General features: G+C 29.4%; 8 protein-coding genes across 10 annotated transcripts; 3 read left to right on the forward strand and 5 right to left on the reverse strand.

Annotated features, from left to right (window-relative positions):
* Positions 1–533: 533 nt before the first annotated feature.
* Positions 534–3,093, reverse strand: OCT59_024494 (uncharacterized protein; the record flags this gene model as incomplete). Its single annotated transcript, XM_025316178.2, has 14 exons — positions 534–670; positions 756–830; positions 900–935; positions 1,003–1,192; positions 1,273–1,551; positions 1,630–1,744; positions 1,829–2,037; positions 2,109–2,226; positions 2,307–2,410; positions 2,485–2,574; positions 2,646–2,660; positions 2,731–2,766; positions 2,856–2,998; positions 3,078–3,093. The coding sequence occupies 14 exons, from the start codon at positions 3,091–3,093 to the stop codon at positions 618–620; spliced, it is 1,479 nt and encodes a 492-aa protein (XP_025181168.1). The 3' UTR covers positions 534–617.
* Positions 3,094–3,398: 305 nt separating this feature from the next.
* Positions 3,399–4,526, reverse strand: OCT59_024495 (ribosomal protein P2; the record flags this gene model as incomplete). Its single annotated transcript, XM_025316179.2, has 5 exons — positions 3,399–3,573; positions 3,644–3,796; positions 3,875–4,035; positions 4,112–4,168; positions 4,436–4,526. 5 exons carry the CDS (start codon positions 4,524–4,526, stop codon positions 3,547–3,549), a joined length of 489 nt encoding a protein of 162 aa, XP_025181169.2. The 3' UTR covers positions 3,399–3,546.
* OCT59_024496 (uncharacterized protein) lies at positions 4,320–6,599 on the forward strand. 2 transcript variants are annotated; one of them, XM_066135472.1, is made up of 3 exons: positions 4,320–4,717; positions 4,790–5,105; positions 5,178–6,599. In XM_066135472.1, the coding sequence occupies exons 2-3, from the start codon at positions 4,811–4,813 to the stop codon at positions 6,437–6,439; spliced, it is 1,557 nt and encodes a 518-aa protein (XP_065991489.1). In that variant the 5' UTR covers positions 4,320–4,717; positions 4,790–4,810; the 3' UTR covers positions 6,440–6,599. The 2 variants fall into 2 exon arrangements, with proteins under 2 accessions (XP_065991489.1, XP_025181170.2); XM_025330260.2 differs by having other exon boundaries at positions 4,321–4,712.
* OCT59_024497 (uncharacterized protein) lies at positions 6,254–7,207 on the reverse strand. Its single transcript, XM_025325453.2, has 5 exons — positions 7,117–7,207; positions 6,972–7,042; positions 6,762–6,886; positions 6,623–6,683; positions 6,254–6,537 (listed from the first exon to the last, which is right to left on the reverse strand). The coding sequence occupies exons 1-5, from the start codon at positions 7,166–7,168 to the stop codon at positions 6,478–6,480; spliced, it is 369 nt and encodes a 122-aa protein (XP_025181171.1). The 5' UTR covers positions 7,169–7,207; the 3' UTR covers positions 6,254–6,477.
* A 124-nt stretch (positions 7,208–7,331) lies between these two features.
* On the forward strand, positions 7,332–8,067 carry OCT59_024498 (uncharacterized protein). Its single transcript, XM_025316180.2, has 4 exons — positions 7,332–7,376; positions 7,461–7,652; positions 7,747–7,804; positions 7,908–8,067. The coding sequence occupies exons 1-4, from the start codon at positions 7,374–7,376 to the stop codon at positions 7,964–7,966; spliced, it is 312 nt and encodes a 103-aa protein (XP_025181172.1). The 5' UTR covers positions 7,332–7,373; the 3' UTR covers positions 7,967–8,067.
* Positions 8,068–8,295: 228 nt separating this feature from the next.
* On the forward strand, positions 8,296–10,997 carry OCT59_024499 (uncharacterized protein; the record flags this gene model as incomplete). The annotated part of the gene is made up of 9 exons (XM_025316181.2): positions 8,296–8,497; positions 8,764–9,215; positions 9,293–9,491; positions 9,580–9,766; positions 9,854–9,942; positions 10,017–10,109; positions 10,210–10,298; positions 10,369–10,464; positions 10,536–10,997. 9 exons carry the CDS (start codon positions 8,296–8,298, stop codon positions 10,755–10,757), a joined length of 1,629 nt encoding a protein of 542 aa, XP_025181173.2. The 3' UTR covers positions 10,758–10,997.
* Positions 10,964–12,741, reverse strand: OCT59_024500. 2 transcript variants are annotated; one of them, XM_066135474.1, is made up of 4 exons: positions 12,633–12,741; positions 12,453–12,557; positions 12,361–12,381; positions 10,964–12,279 (listed from the first exon to the last, which is right to left on the reverse strand). In XM_066135474.1, the coding sequence occupies exons 1-4, from the start codon at positions 12,658–12,660 to the stop codon at positions 11,291–11,293; spliced, it is 1,143 nt and encodes a 380-aa protein (XP_065991490.1). In that variant the 5' UTR covers positions 12,661–12,741; the 3' UTR covers positions 10,964–11,290. The 2 variants fall into 2 exon arrangements, with proteins under 2 accessions (XP_065991490.1, XP_025181174.1); XM_025316182.2 differs by having other exon boundaries at positions 10,964–12,381.
* Positions 12,742–13,244: 503 nt separating this feature from the next.
* OCT59_024501 (uncharacterized protein) lies at positions 13,245–15,803 on the reverse strand (the record flags this gene model as incomplete). Its single annotated transcript, XM_025310563.2, has 9 exons — positions 13,245–13,260; positions 13,335–13,364; positions 13,495–13,573; positions 13,639–13,680; positions 13,750–14,213; positions 14,298–14,455; positions 14,541–14,618; positions 14,683–14,903; positions 14,981–15,803. 9 exons carry the CDS (start codon positions 15,801–15,803, stop codon positions 13,245–13,247), a joined length of 1,911 nt encoding a protein of 636 aa, XP_025181175.2.
* Between the last annotated feature and the right edge of the window lie 251 nt (positions 15,804–16,054).

Raw genomic sequence — 16,054 nt, forward strand, 5'->3', positions numbered from 1 at the left:
CATGTGATAAATCACATGTAGAAAAAGAAGTAAAAAATTTTTTGCGAAAATGTGAATATTTGTTTACAGTAAACAATTTATCGCGTAATAATAGCATATACCTAAATTACTAAACTATCTAGATAGGAAATGAGTATTCCTTTCTTTCTCACATGTTTATCATATTTTTACCAATGGATCAACAACAAAAATAATCCAGTTTTTTCCTTCTATAATAAGTACTTCTTTTAATTATCAAATATGTTTTATATGCCAAGTTTTTAATTCGAACGATAGTCCCAAGTTGACGATTGCCCCAAATCAACGATCGGCCTAAATTATCGGCCCATCTTTATAATGCCTTAAGAATTTTCAAAGCATTACTTTTCACATATAGTAATCATCGATGATTATCGTCAATTTGGGGCATATTGAGATTTGGGGCACAACAATAGCAACGATAGCGATAGAATTGATTGATCGGCATTTTGATCACATGTTTCATTGGTTGATCAACCAAAGACGATCGAATATCATTATAAAATCTTGTTATTAGATCGTATCAAATAACTCTTTATATTTTTATTTCAAACCTATATTCTAAAAAAATTTAAAAAAAAAATATCAAGTAAACCGAATTACGCAATCTTTTTTGACCGATACAATAAAATATATGCCATATGCCAATCACCTATATCGCGGTGAATTAAATAAAATTTAGAAAAATAAACTAAAATTTCGTAAGGAAAAATTAGAACATTCAAATTTTTTGTTACCTCCTCCGTCCAATTTTTGAATATCTTCTTGCGATACGATTTTAACTTTGTCATCATCATATTGAATCCAATCATCTGTAAATAAATAGAAATGTTAACAAATTACTAAATTTCGAATTATAATAAAAATAATTATTAACATACCAGAATTATCTTTACGCACCCATCCCATATAATGTCCTAAAATTATAATTTCATTAAATTAATAAAAATTACCATTAAATTGGGTAAAACTTCTTATACTTACCAGATTCAGCTGATCTTCCGATGTGGGTAAGAACTGCACAAAGATCATATAATCCTGATACATTAGCACCAATATCTTTATTTAGGTCAGGATCAATAAGCTTTTTGAGCTCCTCCGCATATGTTGTTTCATCATTTTTTGAATCCGCTAAACCTTGATCATCATTATCGATTGAAAGTTTTGCTTTATTCTAAAGTAGAGTTTTTTTTTTAAAACAAAAGTTCAATACTGTAAATCATTGATCAAATAAAAATCATACAATAATAACACCTTTGCACTTTCTCTTTCTTTTTCCAATTCGCGTAAACGATTTTTAAGTGGTAAAATTTTATTTTTTAATTCATCAGTACAAAAGTCTGTAGCATCAAGTTCCATTGGAAATTTTACTTTACGTAAAATTTTAGCTTTAACATTTCGGTCAGCTTTCCAAAAAAATCTTACAAATTGTACCGTAAGGTATGATGGCAACCGACTTATACGTGAAGTTTTATTATAAATTGCCGTTCTTCCTAATGTAGGAGAATTTTTTTCAATCTGTTCATCTAAATCCTAAGTAAACAGATGAGTTGATAATTAAATTTAAAGACTTTTAAAAAGATTGTATTATAAGAATTTAAACAGCGTTACCTCCAGAACTCCATTTTGCATATAATTTATGGTTTTTGAGATATGACAGTTTAATTTTGTAAAATTTTCTTTTACAATAGTTGCTTCCTCTTCGGAGGCTTCTTCACATTTAAGACTAAAAAAGTAATTTTAAATAATTGTTTCCAATATAATGTGAACATATAAATTAATATAAATTATTATAAAAGATTATACTTACGTCGAAGTAAATTCTCCTGTCATGTAACGATCAATAAATGATCCCGATGTTGTTTCACCTTCTGATGACAAACTAGAATCTTGGTTTGGTATAGGAATATTTGCTTGTTTCAGACTAGACACAATTTGGCTCCAACATTCTTCGGCATCTTGCTGCATAAAACCAGTAGCATTCCGTTGAGCAAATTGAGGGAAAACATTTCTAAGTATCTAATAATAATAATAATAATAATAATAAGTACTAAAACTTTTAAAATAAAATGAGATTAAAGTTAAATTACCTGAAGAAAATTAAGTGGAGTAGCACCTTCAGTGGTTTGACTCATATTACGATAAAGATCGCGCAAAGAGGTTGTAAGGTTATTAGCAGCAGCAGCAGCAGAAGATCCACTTGTAAAACTATGATGATAGATACATAAACGTTAACTATTAATTTTCTTAATAGATGATGATTTATTATTATAAAAACTATGTTTCACCTATTCAGAGACTCCTGCAATTCTGGCATTACTCGAAGACATTGTAAGGTTGAATTCATATAACAAGTGTTACCAAGATTTCGGAGACCAGATGGTAACTTTAACTATAACGATTATAGATGAAATTAAATAAATAGATTTAACTAAATGATAGGATTACACAAATTCAAATTCATACGGTTTCTGCCAATTGTTTATCCGACATATCTTCAATAAATAAAGTTTTATTTTCCGGTTCTTTTGGCAATTCACCAATTGTTCCCATCATCTAAAAATATATTATAGTACAGATCAATACTAGTAATATCTCAAAGATTTACATGAATCAATTTATCATACCATGAATTTGCTGCCCTATATAAGACATGTATAAAGATATACGTTAATTTTTAATAAACAAAACCGAAAATGATAAAATCCAAACCTCTTTAATATTCAAAGTGTTTAAATCAGTATTCTCCTATATAGGAAATAGTAAATTAATAACAAATGTACAAATAAATATTAAATAAAAAAGAACGCTTGATTAATAAAAAGAATATAAATTACCGTCAAGGTTTTTCCTTTAAACAAGAGCTTTTGTCTGTCAGGTTGTACACTTGTCATGGTGTACAGCTGAGTCTTAAGTAATTCAACAGAATCATCAGTATCAGCTTCCAATTCATAGTCAGTTCCATTCCATTTAACATTAACTATAACAAAGAGGAGCGAAGAAGTAAAAGTCAAGAAAGAAAATTTTAATTAATAATCAAAAAGTATTGAGTAACAAACCTTTAACTAACGGCATTTCCGACTTGTTTTGGTTGCGAATCGAATTTAAAAAGAATTAATTTTTACAGATATCAGTCATCATTATTTTAACCAATCACGTGACTTTGATAAATGTCCGTAAATGGTCAAGCAAATTTATCAGCAGATATTCCAACACGAAAAACAAAGCACGCGAACAACCATTTAGAAAAAATTTAATCTTTTATGACAGTAAATCAAAGGAAAAGATTATTGAACAATGTTTTTAAGTAAGATTAGTTACTGGGTGATTAGTAAAAAACGCAATTTTACTAGAATTGCATATATTTTTAAAAAAACCAATTTTACGTGATAATAATAATTAGAATCTTTGACTAGTTTTATTTAAATTTAATTTTTTCTTCATATATTCAGGTATAAGGCAAATTTTTTTGCTTTTTAAAACATGTTACTAATAAAGTACGGTATACTTAGCATCATCAGATCACTTTTAATCGAAAAGACCGAATCCCATATCCTACGATTATAAAAAAAAAGATAAGAATTCGGAATTTACAATTTAGATTTTAATAAATTAAATATATTACCTCATCGGATTCTTCTTTCTCTTCTTCTTTCTTAGCATCTTCAGCGGGAGCAGCTTCAGCAGTAGCATCGGTACCAGCTGCAGCACCACCACTAGCTGCAGCACCACCGCCTGTAGGTACTGAAGATAACTTCGACAATCCCGAATTAACCAACTTAAAAATCATTATTTAATAAATTAACTACTATTCGTTTAAATTAGTATGAAGAATTAATTTATTTTACAATAATACCTCATCGATGTCTTTTCCATCTAATTCTCCTAATAATTGTTTAAGTCTTGCGCTATCAGTTTCAATACCAACGGTATCAAGAAGAGATTTGATACTACTTTCGTTGGGCGTTTTACCAGCGAGATTTAATAACAAATAGGCTGCAAGGTGTTTCATTATTACTAAAAAAAGATTATTATTCTTTATTAATCTAAACTGTCAAATATATTTAAAACTAAATAATTTCTCTTTTGATACCTAATATTTTTCGAGATATTTTTTTTTGTCGCAAAAGTCGATACGAATTCTTTAACTCTAATTAGAGAACAATTACGCTCTTAAAAAAAAACTCGATGAAAAAACTTTTTTCCTTGAGGATACAGACCAATTATATTGTAAATCTTATTTTGTCATGTGATTGATTGATTAGATAAAAAAATTTTTTTCTCATCTTTTGTAGTCTCTTGTTTCATAAAAAATGCATAGCTTAAATATACGTAATTTATATGTTTTTTTGTTCGAATTTAAACCAATTCAACCAATACGACAGCATATACAATATCATTCACAAATTTTACATACTCGTCAATTTAATACAGCAAATTGTCGTGGTTATCCGACAAGTATCGAAACTAACAATAACGGCAGTAATGGTGTCGGAAATAGTTTTCATTCATATTATAAACAATATCAAAATACAAGAAATAAAAGTAATTCATCATTATCTTTTTATAATTCATTACCAAATAAAAATGCATTTATTCAAGCATTAAGAAAACAGTTAAACGAAGATGTCAAGATAAAACCGAAAATTTGTAAAGAAAAAATCAAAATAAAATCTCAAATGGAAGTAGTGAAAGTAAGGTTTGTCAATATTTAATTAATTTAATCCGATTCTTTTGAAAATTGGAATAATTAAATTAAATTTTTTTTTAGGCAATTGGACTAATTAATGAAATGATAACAAAAGATACAATAAATCAATTAACATCATCACATATTTTATCATTTTATATGAAATTTAATTCATTGTATTTTACCAAACCATTTTATTTGGATTTAATTTCTTATTTGTTACGTCAGTGCTCTAAACATGACAGATTGGATTTGGTTAACGTTATTTTTGCTAGATTCGTTCATGATGTCGATATGAGTTCAAGAAAACATGTACTTGTCGCTTTTGTTATTAAAGTATGGAATGTTATGGCTAAGATATATGCTGATAAGGGACAGCCCGAAGAAGTTATTAGCAGTAAGTTATAAAAGAAATTACATTTTTCTTTTAAAAAAAACTAAATATTAAAAGAAAAAATCATTTTTTTAGTATATAAAGCGATGTCTCAATATGGTACATTTCCTAACGTGAAAACTTACTCAACGTTGATAAAATCCGCAGCAAAGGCAAATGATCCATATAAATGTTTTGAATTTTTAGAGAAAATTATTTCAAGAGGCGAAAAAACAAATTCTGCTACACTAAATTTCCTTTTAAAAGCATGTCTTTCATCAAAAGACGCTAATATACAAGAGAACGCAGATATAATTATTGAATTAATGTCGCATTGGAAAATTGGACCAAATGGAACAACATTTTTAATTTTATTACAACATTGCAAAAATCATGAACAATTAGAAGATATTTGGAATAAAACATTAAAATATAGATTATGTAAAAATAAAAGATTGCAAGAAGAAATTATAAAGATATGTTGTACAAAACTTTCTTTTAATAAATCTTTGACTTATGAGAATCAACATAATATGAAAAATATGAAGGATGGAATATCAAAATGCTTTGATTATTTTTTAAGATTTTATAGAATTTCTAGAGGAGAAATCCCATTAGAAATTTATAATACATTATTAAAGTATTGTACAATGAAAGGAGATATTTTTAGGTCAATGAGAATATTAGAAATGATGTGGGAAAAAAATTTGGAACCAAAAAAATCATTATATAAAAATTTATTTGATTCAATACATGATAACACAATAAATAATAGAACATATACTTGGAGATTAATAGAAGGAATGTTTTTTAAACCAAAAACTATTAAATTACAAAAATCATTATTAAGTTCAATGATTTTAACTTTAGGAAGATTACGTGATGTTCGTGGAATTATGGAATTTTATCAAGAACTTCTCAAATATAATACCAATTATCATGATTCATTTATGAATAGAACAAATAACATTCCTATGGATATTAAATTATATAATATTTTTATGAAGGCTATATCGGAATGTAAATACGGACCATTAAGCTTCATGGAAATGATTAAATATACTCCAATTGGACTTCAACTAAATCATATTAGTGTTAAATACTTATTTTCCTCTATACAGACCAAAAAAGACATTAAATCGTTTGGATCAACATTATTTGAATTTGTTATTAAACAAGAAATAATTCTTAGTAAAGATGTATTAGAAGATATAATAAGAAATACTGTACGGAATATATCAGATACGGTTGGTTATGGAGATATTATTATTAAACAATTGGTAAATGAAATAATTAGTGTGCAGGAGGGAAAGGATTTATTGGATTGTCTCAATATATTAGAGACGCCATTAAATTAGCAAAGGGACTAAATTACCAATTATAATTCTTAATTAAACTAGCTACTTGCTGAAGTTTTTTGAATTTGATCTTGATAAGCTTTTTGAAGTTCAATAACCTATTATATGAAAAAATATATATGTGTGTGTGTATATATTAAATTAATAATTAATTTATTTACTTATTTGTTTGTTTTTACATACCTCCAATTTCTTTTTCTCTGATTTCTCGTTTAAATCTGTAAGTTGTTTTTCAACGCGTTGACTATTCAAATTACAAATCATAAAATTAAATAATAATAATTTAAAGACTTATAAAAGTAATTATGTATAATTTACACACATTTCTGATTTAATGTATTCTAATCGCTTATCAACATTCGTAGTAGCTTCGACTTTATCTTGTTTCACTAATACAGGCCCAATTAATTTATAAATATTCGCATCATCCTTTAACAATTTAAATTCCTAAGAGTAAATTAATTATAAAAGTCTAAATAGTTTAGTAAGAGTCCTGACTCAGTTAATCTTTTACCTACCATAAATAACTTACCTTTTGAACAACCTCATTTTCTTGTAATTGAGAATCTAAACGTTGCCTAGACTCTATAGCATTTGACAAATCTGTTAAAATCAAAACTAGTATTAGCTCAAAGCGTGTATAATTTTAATAAAAATAATTTTCTTTCTCATTTGACCTTTCTGAATTTTTTGATATTCGCTAGTCAAAGCTTCCAATCGTGCTTCCATTGTTGAAAAGTAAATCGTGTAAAAAGGTGAAATTTTTTCACTATCTATCCGCAGTTTTTGTGCCATGTGAATATGAAAGTCCCCTGCATATGTTTGTCAACTGTACCACTCACGTGCATATGCAGATACGTTGAAAAACTTTCGTGTATATATAGGTCTCTTCAGTCTTAAACTTTTTCTTACTCTTTACTTTTTAATTAACATAATGGTATTTTCATTTCTTCATAATCTGTATTTTGCTTGGTTGATTTAGTATAATCGATGTGTTTTACGTTTAATTTTAATTTTTTAGTCTGAAGTCGAAGTTGAAGAACACTTTAAACGACTTACAAATAATAAATACGTAGAAGGCGTATTGATTGTTAATGGAGATGGACAAACTATTAAATCAAATTTAGATCCTACGTTGAATAAAAAATATTCGGATTTAATTACTAAACTTATAGAACAAGCAACTTTTTGTGTTAAAGAAATGGATGAAACCGTGAGTTTTTCTTAACAATTTAAATAATTTGAAAGTTATATCCTGATTTAAAGTAACAAATTTTAATAATTAACTAATATTTAATTATATCTAGAACGATCTATCGTTCTTACGTGTTAGAACTAAAAAACACGAAATTATGATCGTACCAGGTAAAGAATTCAATTAATTCATTTTGATATTTATTAATTTTTTTTTTTAAAGAAAAATATACATATGTATTTTTATTTATTTATTTACCTTTATTAATTAAAGATAAGGAATACCTTCTTATTGTTATACAAAATCCTGAAAAGAAGCCAAATTTATTTTAGTTTTTCTATAGTACATAGAAAGTTTTTTTTTGTTTATTGAAAATTTAATATATAGGGTTTTTTTTTTAATAAAATTATTATTATTATTTATACAACCAATCAAACTCTTGAAATATCTATTATGTCTAAATGCTAGTCACAAACAATCATGATCACATGATATATAGTTTGTAATTTTGTAATTCAAATACCGCCGTAAAAAAAAAAAAAATCTCATTCCTTAAACTCGCCTTTTTTAATAATTACATCCTTTTTTTCTAATTTATTTTTCTTTTATAAGATTTATAAAATATACAAGGTTTATAGAAAACCTTAAACCATTAAGCAATATGTCATCATTATACGGTGACCTTCCACCACCAACACATTCTTCACCAGGTGGTGGTACTGGAGAAAAAGAAGAAACTACCAAACAACAGTCCACGAACAATGCCACCACCACCACCACCAGTACTACTACGTCGTCCACGTCTGTAACGGAAATAACTTCAGCTACATCAACTTCGAAACCGACTAAATCTGCTCTCCCAGGTACAAGCAGATTCTGGCAAACCCAAATAAAATACCGCAACTTTATATTATAATAAATTAAATTTGGATCTTGTTCAGACTTTCACTTTATACTTGATAAATTTTAAGTAGTATGTTACAATAATAATGATAATATCCCAAGTTTAAAAAAAATTCACTCACCTTTAAAATAACCTTTCGTCAAAACTTCCGAAACAAATAAAAACGCACCGTTTTACCATTTTACTACCCGAAACTATCTTTATACAATATGTCGAAAATTCAAGCTGGTTGGACCCCTGGAACGTTGCGTTTTATGCCTACTATTCAAAGAAAACCTGTTGCACAATCAAAACCTAGGCTTACCTCCCGAGTTACAATTTCCTCTCCTCCGGTTCCTGCTATTGCAACTACCAATCCATCGGTGTCGAACCCTACTACTTCAAGTTCTTCCGCTACTGCCCTCACTACCGCTACTATCAATTCTACTACTTCTAATGTTACAGCGAACCTATCGGTTTTGAATCAACAACAAACGAATACTACTACCTTTTCGACTTCTGTTTCTGCCCATAATAATACGTCACCTACTCAGGCTTTGGCTTCTTCCATTGATAACCGGTTATCTATTGCTACGAATTCTACTACTTCTCCTCCTAAACAAAATACTTTCTCGGAGGATGTTAATGATTTCAAATCTGTTTTGAACGTTCAAAGAAATCAGCGTGGTTTTGATAAAGTTAGTATCTAATTTATAGTTTATTATTTTGGTATACTGTATTTCTTGTAATCATATTATTTTTTTCTCGTTTATAGAAAAAACAGTTAAATAAAGGTGGCAAAAAGCAAGCTCAGTTGTCTTTGGAAGATGACTATGACCCTACTCGACCTAATGATTATGAAGATTATAAAGAAATGGAAAAGAGGCGTAGAGATGATGAAATTTATCGTCGTCAAGAAGAACGCAAAAGACAAAGATCTATGAGCCCTGAGCGCGATAGACGTTCCCCACGTCGTTAGTAAAATTTATGACTTGTTAATTTTATTCAGGATATTATAAATATTATAAACAAACAAAATCTTTCTTTTTCTTTGGATTATAGGTTATTTTCCACCACCATTATTGTATGAAGATTCACCACCGAGTGAAGCAGAGAATACTCCCCCTGTTTCTCATACTCCTCCCGTTGCTCGTTCTCCACCTGCTAAAATTGATTTAGATATGACCGGTGAAGAAGCCTTTTTACGAAGAGCTCGATTGAGCAATCGTACTATTGAGGAAACTTCAAAGTAAATGAAAATGAAATAAATAAATATTGAAAGGTTTTTTTCTTGACCAAGCAATTAGAGTTTAATTTATGTTATTTTACTTTGTAGATCACCTGAGCAAAAATCCACATCTGGTGGATCTGGAGAGGATTTTGCTCATAGAATGATGGCTAAATATGGCTGGCAAGAAGGTCAAGGTATTGTAAATTAAATTAAATAAATTTATATTATAAAAATTTCAAGTTTTTAATTATTCTAAAACCTTAAATAGGATTGGGTAAGAACGAACAAGGTATTAGTGAGCCACTATCAGTTCAAAAAACTGATATTAGATCAGGAATTATTGTCAATAACAATCCACCAAGTATTAAAAATCATTTGTTAACATTAATATTATTTGTTATTATTGTTATCATTGTTATTATTCATTCTAAATTTAAAAATGTATTTCATAATATGTTTAGCTAAATCTGATAGTAAAGAAAATGAGATTGCTGCAAATAATCTTCCAAATACCGAACTACCCTCTAAAGTAATTCTACTAACAAATATGGTAATAGATGATGATAAATATCCGATGTATATTTTATTTAAATTTTTATTAAATGTTATTATTATTATAGGTTGGACCTGGTGAAGTAGATGACACGCTTCAAGAAGAGACAGCTGATGAATGTAATGAAAAATACGGGACAGTTGAAAGATGTCTCATTTATGAGGTAAAAAATATAAATTGTATTAACGTACTCTTTTTATAATTATTAAACATTTTCTTTTTATTTGGTTATAGGTACCACACAGAAAATTACCGGATGATGAAGCGGTACGAATATTTGTAAAATTTGAAGATATTGTAGCAGCGATTAGAGCAAAAAAAGATTTAAATGGTAGATTTTTTGGTGGTAGACAAGTTTCTGCTCAATTTTTTGATGAACAAAGATTTGATAGATTGGATTTAGCTCCATCTCAAGCGGAATTACAAAGATCCAAACAAAAAGAAAATTTTAAATAATGTGCGTTAATTTAAAATGATTTGCTGTATGTTATTATGTAAAGAATTATTGTATTGTTGATGTAAGAGAACAAAAAAAAAAGTTATTGAAATTAGAAATTAAATTTACTTAGCTTAATTTATAATCATTATTTATTTTTGTTAATATTTTTTTTTATTATTGATAATGAATTTTTATGTTTTCAGGGGACTTAGTAATTTTTTATTATATATTAAAGGATTTGGCATTTATATTTATTCATATTATTATTCTCGACATACAGTATTTTCTGTAAAATTGAGATAATTCACATTATATTACTATCTCTTTAATGAATATGTTGCAAGCGAATACTGAAAACTTTTATATGGTCAATGAAAAAGAATAAATTTTTTACTTTTTTCAAAAAACTTTTTTTAATAAGTAAAATAAAAGCCTTTACATACTTTTTCCAATCATTAAAGAAAAATAAAATAAAGATAAAGAAAAAATAATATATAATAATGCATAAAACTTTTCTCTTTAATAAACATTTACTCCAATGAATTTAATTTTAATTCCAACCACTATTAGTATTGTCTGCAGGTTCGTCGGCCCAATTACCACTACCAGTAGTACTAGTAGTAAAATCCTCTCCACCAAATGTAGATTGTGGGGCAACAGGAGTTTCATCCCAACTACCAGTGGTAGTGGTAGTAGTTTCGGTAGGTTGGGGGGCAACAGGAGTTTCATCCCAGCTACCAGCAGTTCCAGCAGTTCCACCAGTTTGTGGAGCAACGGGAGTCTCATTCCAACCACCACCACTACTACTAGGATTAGTATCCCAGGTGCTAGTTGTAATTGTTGTAGTTGTTGTAGCTGTAGTTTCTTCACCCCAACCACCACCACCACTAGGTTTGGTGGTAGTTTCACCTTCCCAAGTATTTGGTGCATCACCACTATCCCAACTACTACTAGGTTCTTCAACAGGAGTATCCCAACTAGTAGAATTAGTAGCAATTGCGGCTACGGCAGGATTTACACTACCGGGAGCAGGATTAGTAACTGAAGCATCCCATTCCGATGAAGGTTCATTATCCCAATTACTAGTAGAGGGTTCAAAAGTATTAAATGACGGTTTTTCAGGGATAGCTTCTGCATCTTTTTCAGCCTCTTCAGGATCTCTGTAAAAGAACATATCAACCATAACATCCCAAGGTGTTTCACGCGGAATGGTGGCTCGAAGTCTTAATACTTCTCTCGCTAACAACCAATAAATTAAACCAATAGAATGTTTTGCCTTATTATTTGTTGGAATCGCTACATCAATATATCTTAACGGTGAATCAGTATCTGTTAATGCAATCACTGGAATATTAACATATGATGCTTCTTTAATGGCTTGATGATCGGTTCTCGGATCTGTAACTATAATCAATCTTGGTTCTTTAAATGATCTTGTAATGTAATTGGTAAATGTACCAGGTGTGAACCTTCCTGCGATAGGTTGCGCTCCTGTATATGATGCGTACTTTAATACAGCTCTTTGACCATATGGACGTGCTGAAATTACTACTACGTCAGCCGGATTCTCAATAGCACAAATAATACGGGCAGCAAAAATTAATTTTTCCCATGTTTTACCAATATTAATAATATGAACACCTAAATTAAAATTTAGTCGAATAAATATAAAATTCTTTTTTATTTATTTAGCTTTAATATAATATACTTGCCGTCAGCACGACGTTTCCAAACGTAAGGAGTCATTTGAACGTTCAAGTTCTTTGCACCAAGATGGCAAGTTGCCGAAAGGAGAAGTTGAATATCCTCTTCCGTGGCTATTCAAATAAAAAAAATCATTTTATTTTTTCTTCTAATAAATACTAGTTTAAATATAGGAATTTTGCAAATACCATTCAAGATGGCAGGAAATTTAGACATCGCTATTTTTTGCGTTCACGGGATAGTTTATTTTCGCTGATGTATCCGAAGAGAGGGAAATTTCTGATATCTGAGAACCTCATTTTTTAAATAATTTTTTTTTTTTTTGATCAATCTATCACGTGATTGATAATTGAATTTTTTTATATTATATACAGTTTACAATTTATATATATTCATATCAAAATATCAAAAAAAGAAAGAAAAAATATTTATGAAAATAAAACTCTCTACTAAACTATACAAAATCCTGATTTTTATAATGTTTAATTTGTAAAACTATTTAGAATCATAATTATGAAATTTAAATTCATGAAAGTTCTTTCATATTGATTCTATACGATTTAATAATTATTTCAAATATAAATAATGAAAAAAAAAATGCTAATTTGTATTAAATAAACAGATAATAATTCAAAGTTGTCAGATATTTTTTTTAAAAACATTAACCAAACTGATAAATTAAATTTTTCTCTTACCATGTTACAAAATTTTGAGATTCGGTTTGGTGATAATGTGCTAAAGTGCACGTAGTCACCGACGTTCAACTTGAAAATGTACTAGTCTTCTTATCAATAATAATATCAGCTAAAAAAGAACCTAAAATTAAAATCAAGTTAAAATTTTATTTTAAATTGTACTACAAAACCTTTAACATTGGAAGGAACTATTACCTAAATTTTATTCCATGCTGGATAGCCTGACTATCACATATTATTATATTCTTACAATATCTAGTAAATTATAGAAAAATTGTTAAATTTGCAGTAATTTTTAATGTAAAATTGGATTTCATAACTTATGCCATTCTTACTTTATAAAAAGCTATTTTACCAGTCATTTGATTTTGGTATCGGTCCCCAATTATCAGTTTCACCATTATTTTGATTGGAATTAGAGTCCCATCCTACATCTGCATAAAAAAAAAAATTCAAAAAGAGTCTCACATAAAATAGTAATAAGGATCTTTTAATTCACCATTTTTCTTATCGGTGGAAGATTCACCCCAGCTTGGATTGTCTATAAATTAAATGATGATTAAAAATATTAAATATGATAACTCAATCGAGTCAAATAATAATTACAAACCGTTATTCCAGTTGTTATCTTTTTCTTGCTCCGTTTGCTCTGCCCAGCTGTTTCCGCTGCCAAATCCTTCCTCAACATCAACAGATTTATTGTGAAAATCTTTATTGTTTTGCTGATCACTATATTTTCTTCCTCCCCCGCGTCTATCACCATACCCTCCACCACGATTACGTCTTCCACCGCGATCACCACCGCGATCACCACCTCCTCGTCCACGTCCACGACCGCCCCTTCCTCCATGTTCGTTACCATGAGGATTTCTTCTATAATTTCGATTATCGTTTTGAGATCCATTCCTATTGGAATTCTCATCACGAGAACCATTCTTATATGGATTTCCTCCACCACGCGAATTGTTTCTTTGGTTACGTGAATTATTCCATTCAGGTTCTTTTTTCTCCACATCCCATTCTCGGTCATCACGGTTCTTGTTTTTACGTGTGGCATTTTCTTCGCGTTCATCACTTTTGGGTTTAAACAATAACATTTTTAGATATTGAATTAAACCGAATAAAGAAACAAATATAAGCAAACATTATAATGCATACTCGATTTGTTGCTGCAAATGTCTTTGTTGAACTTCATGTCGTCGCTTTTCTTCTTCTTCTTCCTCCAATTTTCTCTTCTGAATCTCTAAATTTTCTGATTCCTTTTTCCTTCGTATTTCATCTTCCTTCTTGAATTGAGCTTCTTCTTCTTCGACCACCTTCGAATTGCGAAATTATTATCAAATAAATTTATTTATTAAAAAGAGGTAATAGTTTATTAATTTTAATCTTTATAAAAATTACCTTACGCTTTTCCTCAATTTTTTTATTTTGCTCCTTCATTTTTTCAATGCGCTTGGATAATTCTTCTTCATTATATTTCTAAAAAAAATTTAAAATAATGAATAAAAATAAAAATAGAAATAAAAATTTATGTATAACTTACTTGACGAGTATTGCTACCGGACAAAACTCGATTTTCATTAACATAAGGGACAGAATCAGATTTAGGTGCCGAATCAGAACCAGTTTTTAGAGCATTATCATGCCTGGTAGCAGTGTCAGATTTGGGAGCATGAATACTATCGTTAATGGTACTAGATTTTCTTGAGGACCTAGAATCATTGTCTTTTTCTTTTTTTTCATTCTCATTATACGATTCAGGGTCTAAAGAAATATATATTTTTTATTATCGATATTATCGATATAGAATTTTTATTTAAGATTTAAAATGAATAATGTACCTTCATTATTTTGATTTCTGCCACCTCCGCGTGACTTATGACTATGACCTCTAGAATCATTATCTCCTCCATGATCACGTCTGTGATTATTATCACGTGGATATCTTCTATTGCTACGGCCTCCTCCTCTTGGTCTATTCCAGCGTCGTCCACCGCGCGTCCCACGATCACTGCGATCACGATGTTTACTATCGTCTCGTCTTTGTTGATGATGATTATGTTGAGTTTGTTGAGTTTGTTGAGTTTGTTGACTTTGCTGATTATGTTGATCATTAACCCATTCAGTTGTATTTCTGATAGTTTCATCAGACTCTTCAATATGATTCCATGTATCATTATTTTCCGTAGTAGTAGTGCCCCAATTATCATCTCCAGCATTTTTTTCATTTTTTTCTTCCCATCCACTGTTATCTGGTGGATTATCCCAACCTGTACCTTCTTCAGTACCCCAACCACTCGTATTTTCGTTAGCGACCGGATTGACATCGGTTGGGACATCATCCCAATTGTTATTATTAGTATTTGTATCACCATTATTATCCGGTGTAATACCCCAATTTTCTACTTTATTATAATCGGTTTCATAATTAGACGAATCATCCCAGCCGCCTGTATCCTTATTTGTGGGAGCAGCTCCCCAACCTTGTTCTTGAGTTGAAGAAGAGTTACCACCTCTCTTTTTGTGCGAGTTACTTTTTCTTCTATCGTCGTTCTTCAAACTTGAGGACGTATTAGCTTCCCAGCTATCTTTCGTAGCGTCAGCAAGCTCGTCAGTTTTTTCCACGGGCTGAACCCAATCGTCAGACTCAACAGCCGCAGACATTAATAATCGCTAAAGAGTAAAAATATGTTATAATTTTAAGCGAATAAAAAGAAACTAAAAGTTTTTTTTTTTTTTTTTTACGGAAAAACTCCTATCGTACATATCTGAAATACAATTAACACGTGAATGAAAATAACAAAAAAATTGTGTAGTCACCTGAGATCTTTTTTAAATATTGTGTAACTTCTTTCGTGTCGTGAAGTTATTGGTTACATACGATTATTATCATTTTTTGACTACGTGAAAAAAAA

This window comes from Rhizophagus irregularis, chromosome 4, assembly GCF_026210795.1.
Source record: "Rhizophagus irregularis chromosome 4, complete sequence".
Lineage (NCBI taxonomy): Eukaryota > Fungi > Glomeromycota > Glomeromycetes > Glomerales > Glomeraceae > Rhizophagus > Rhizophagus irregularis.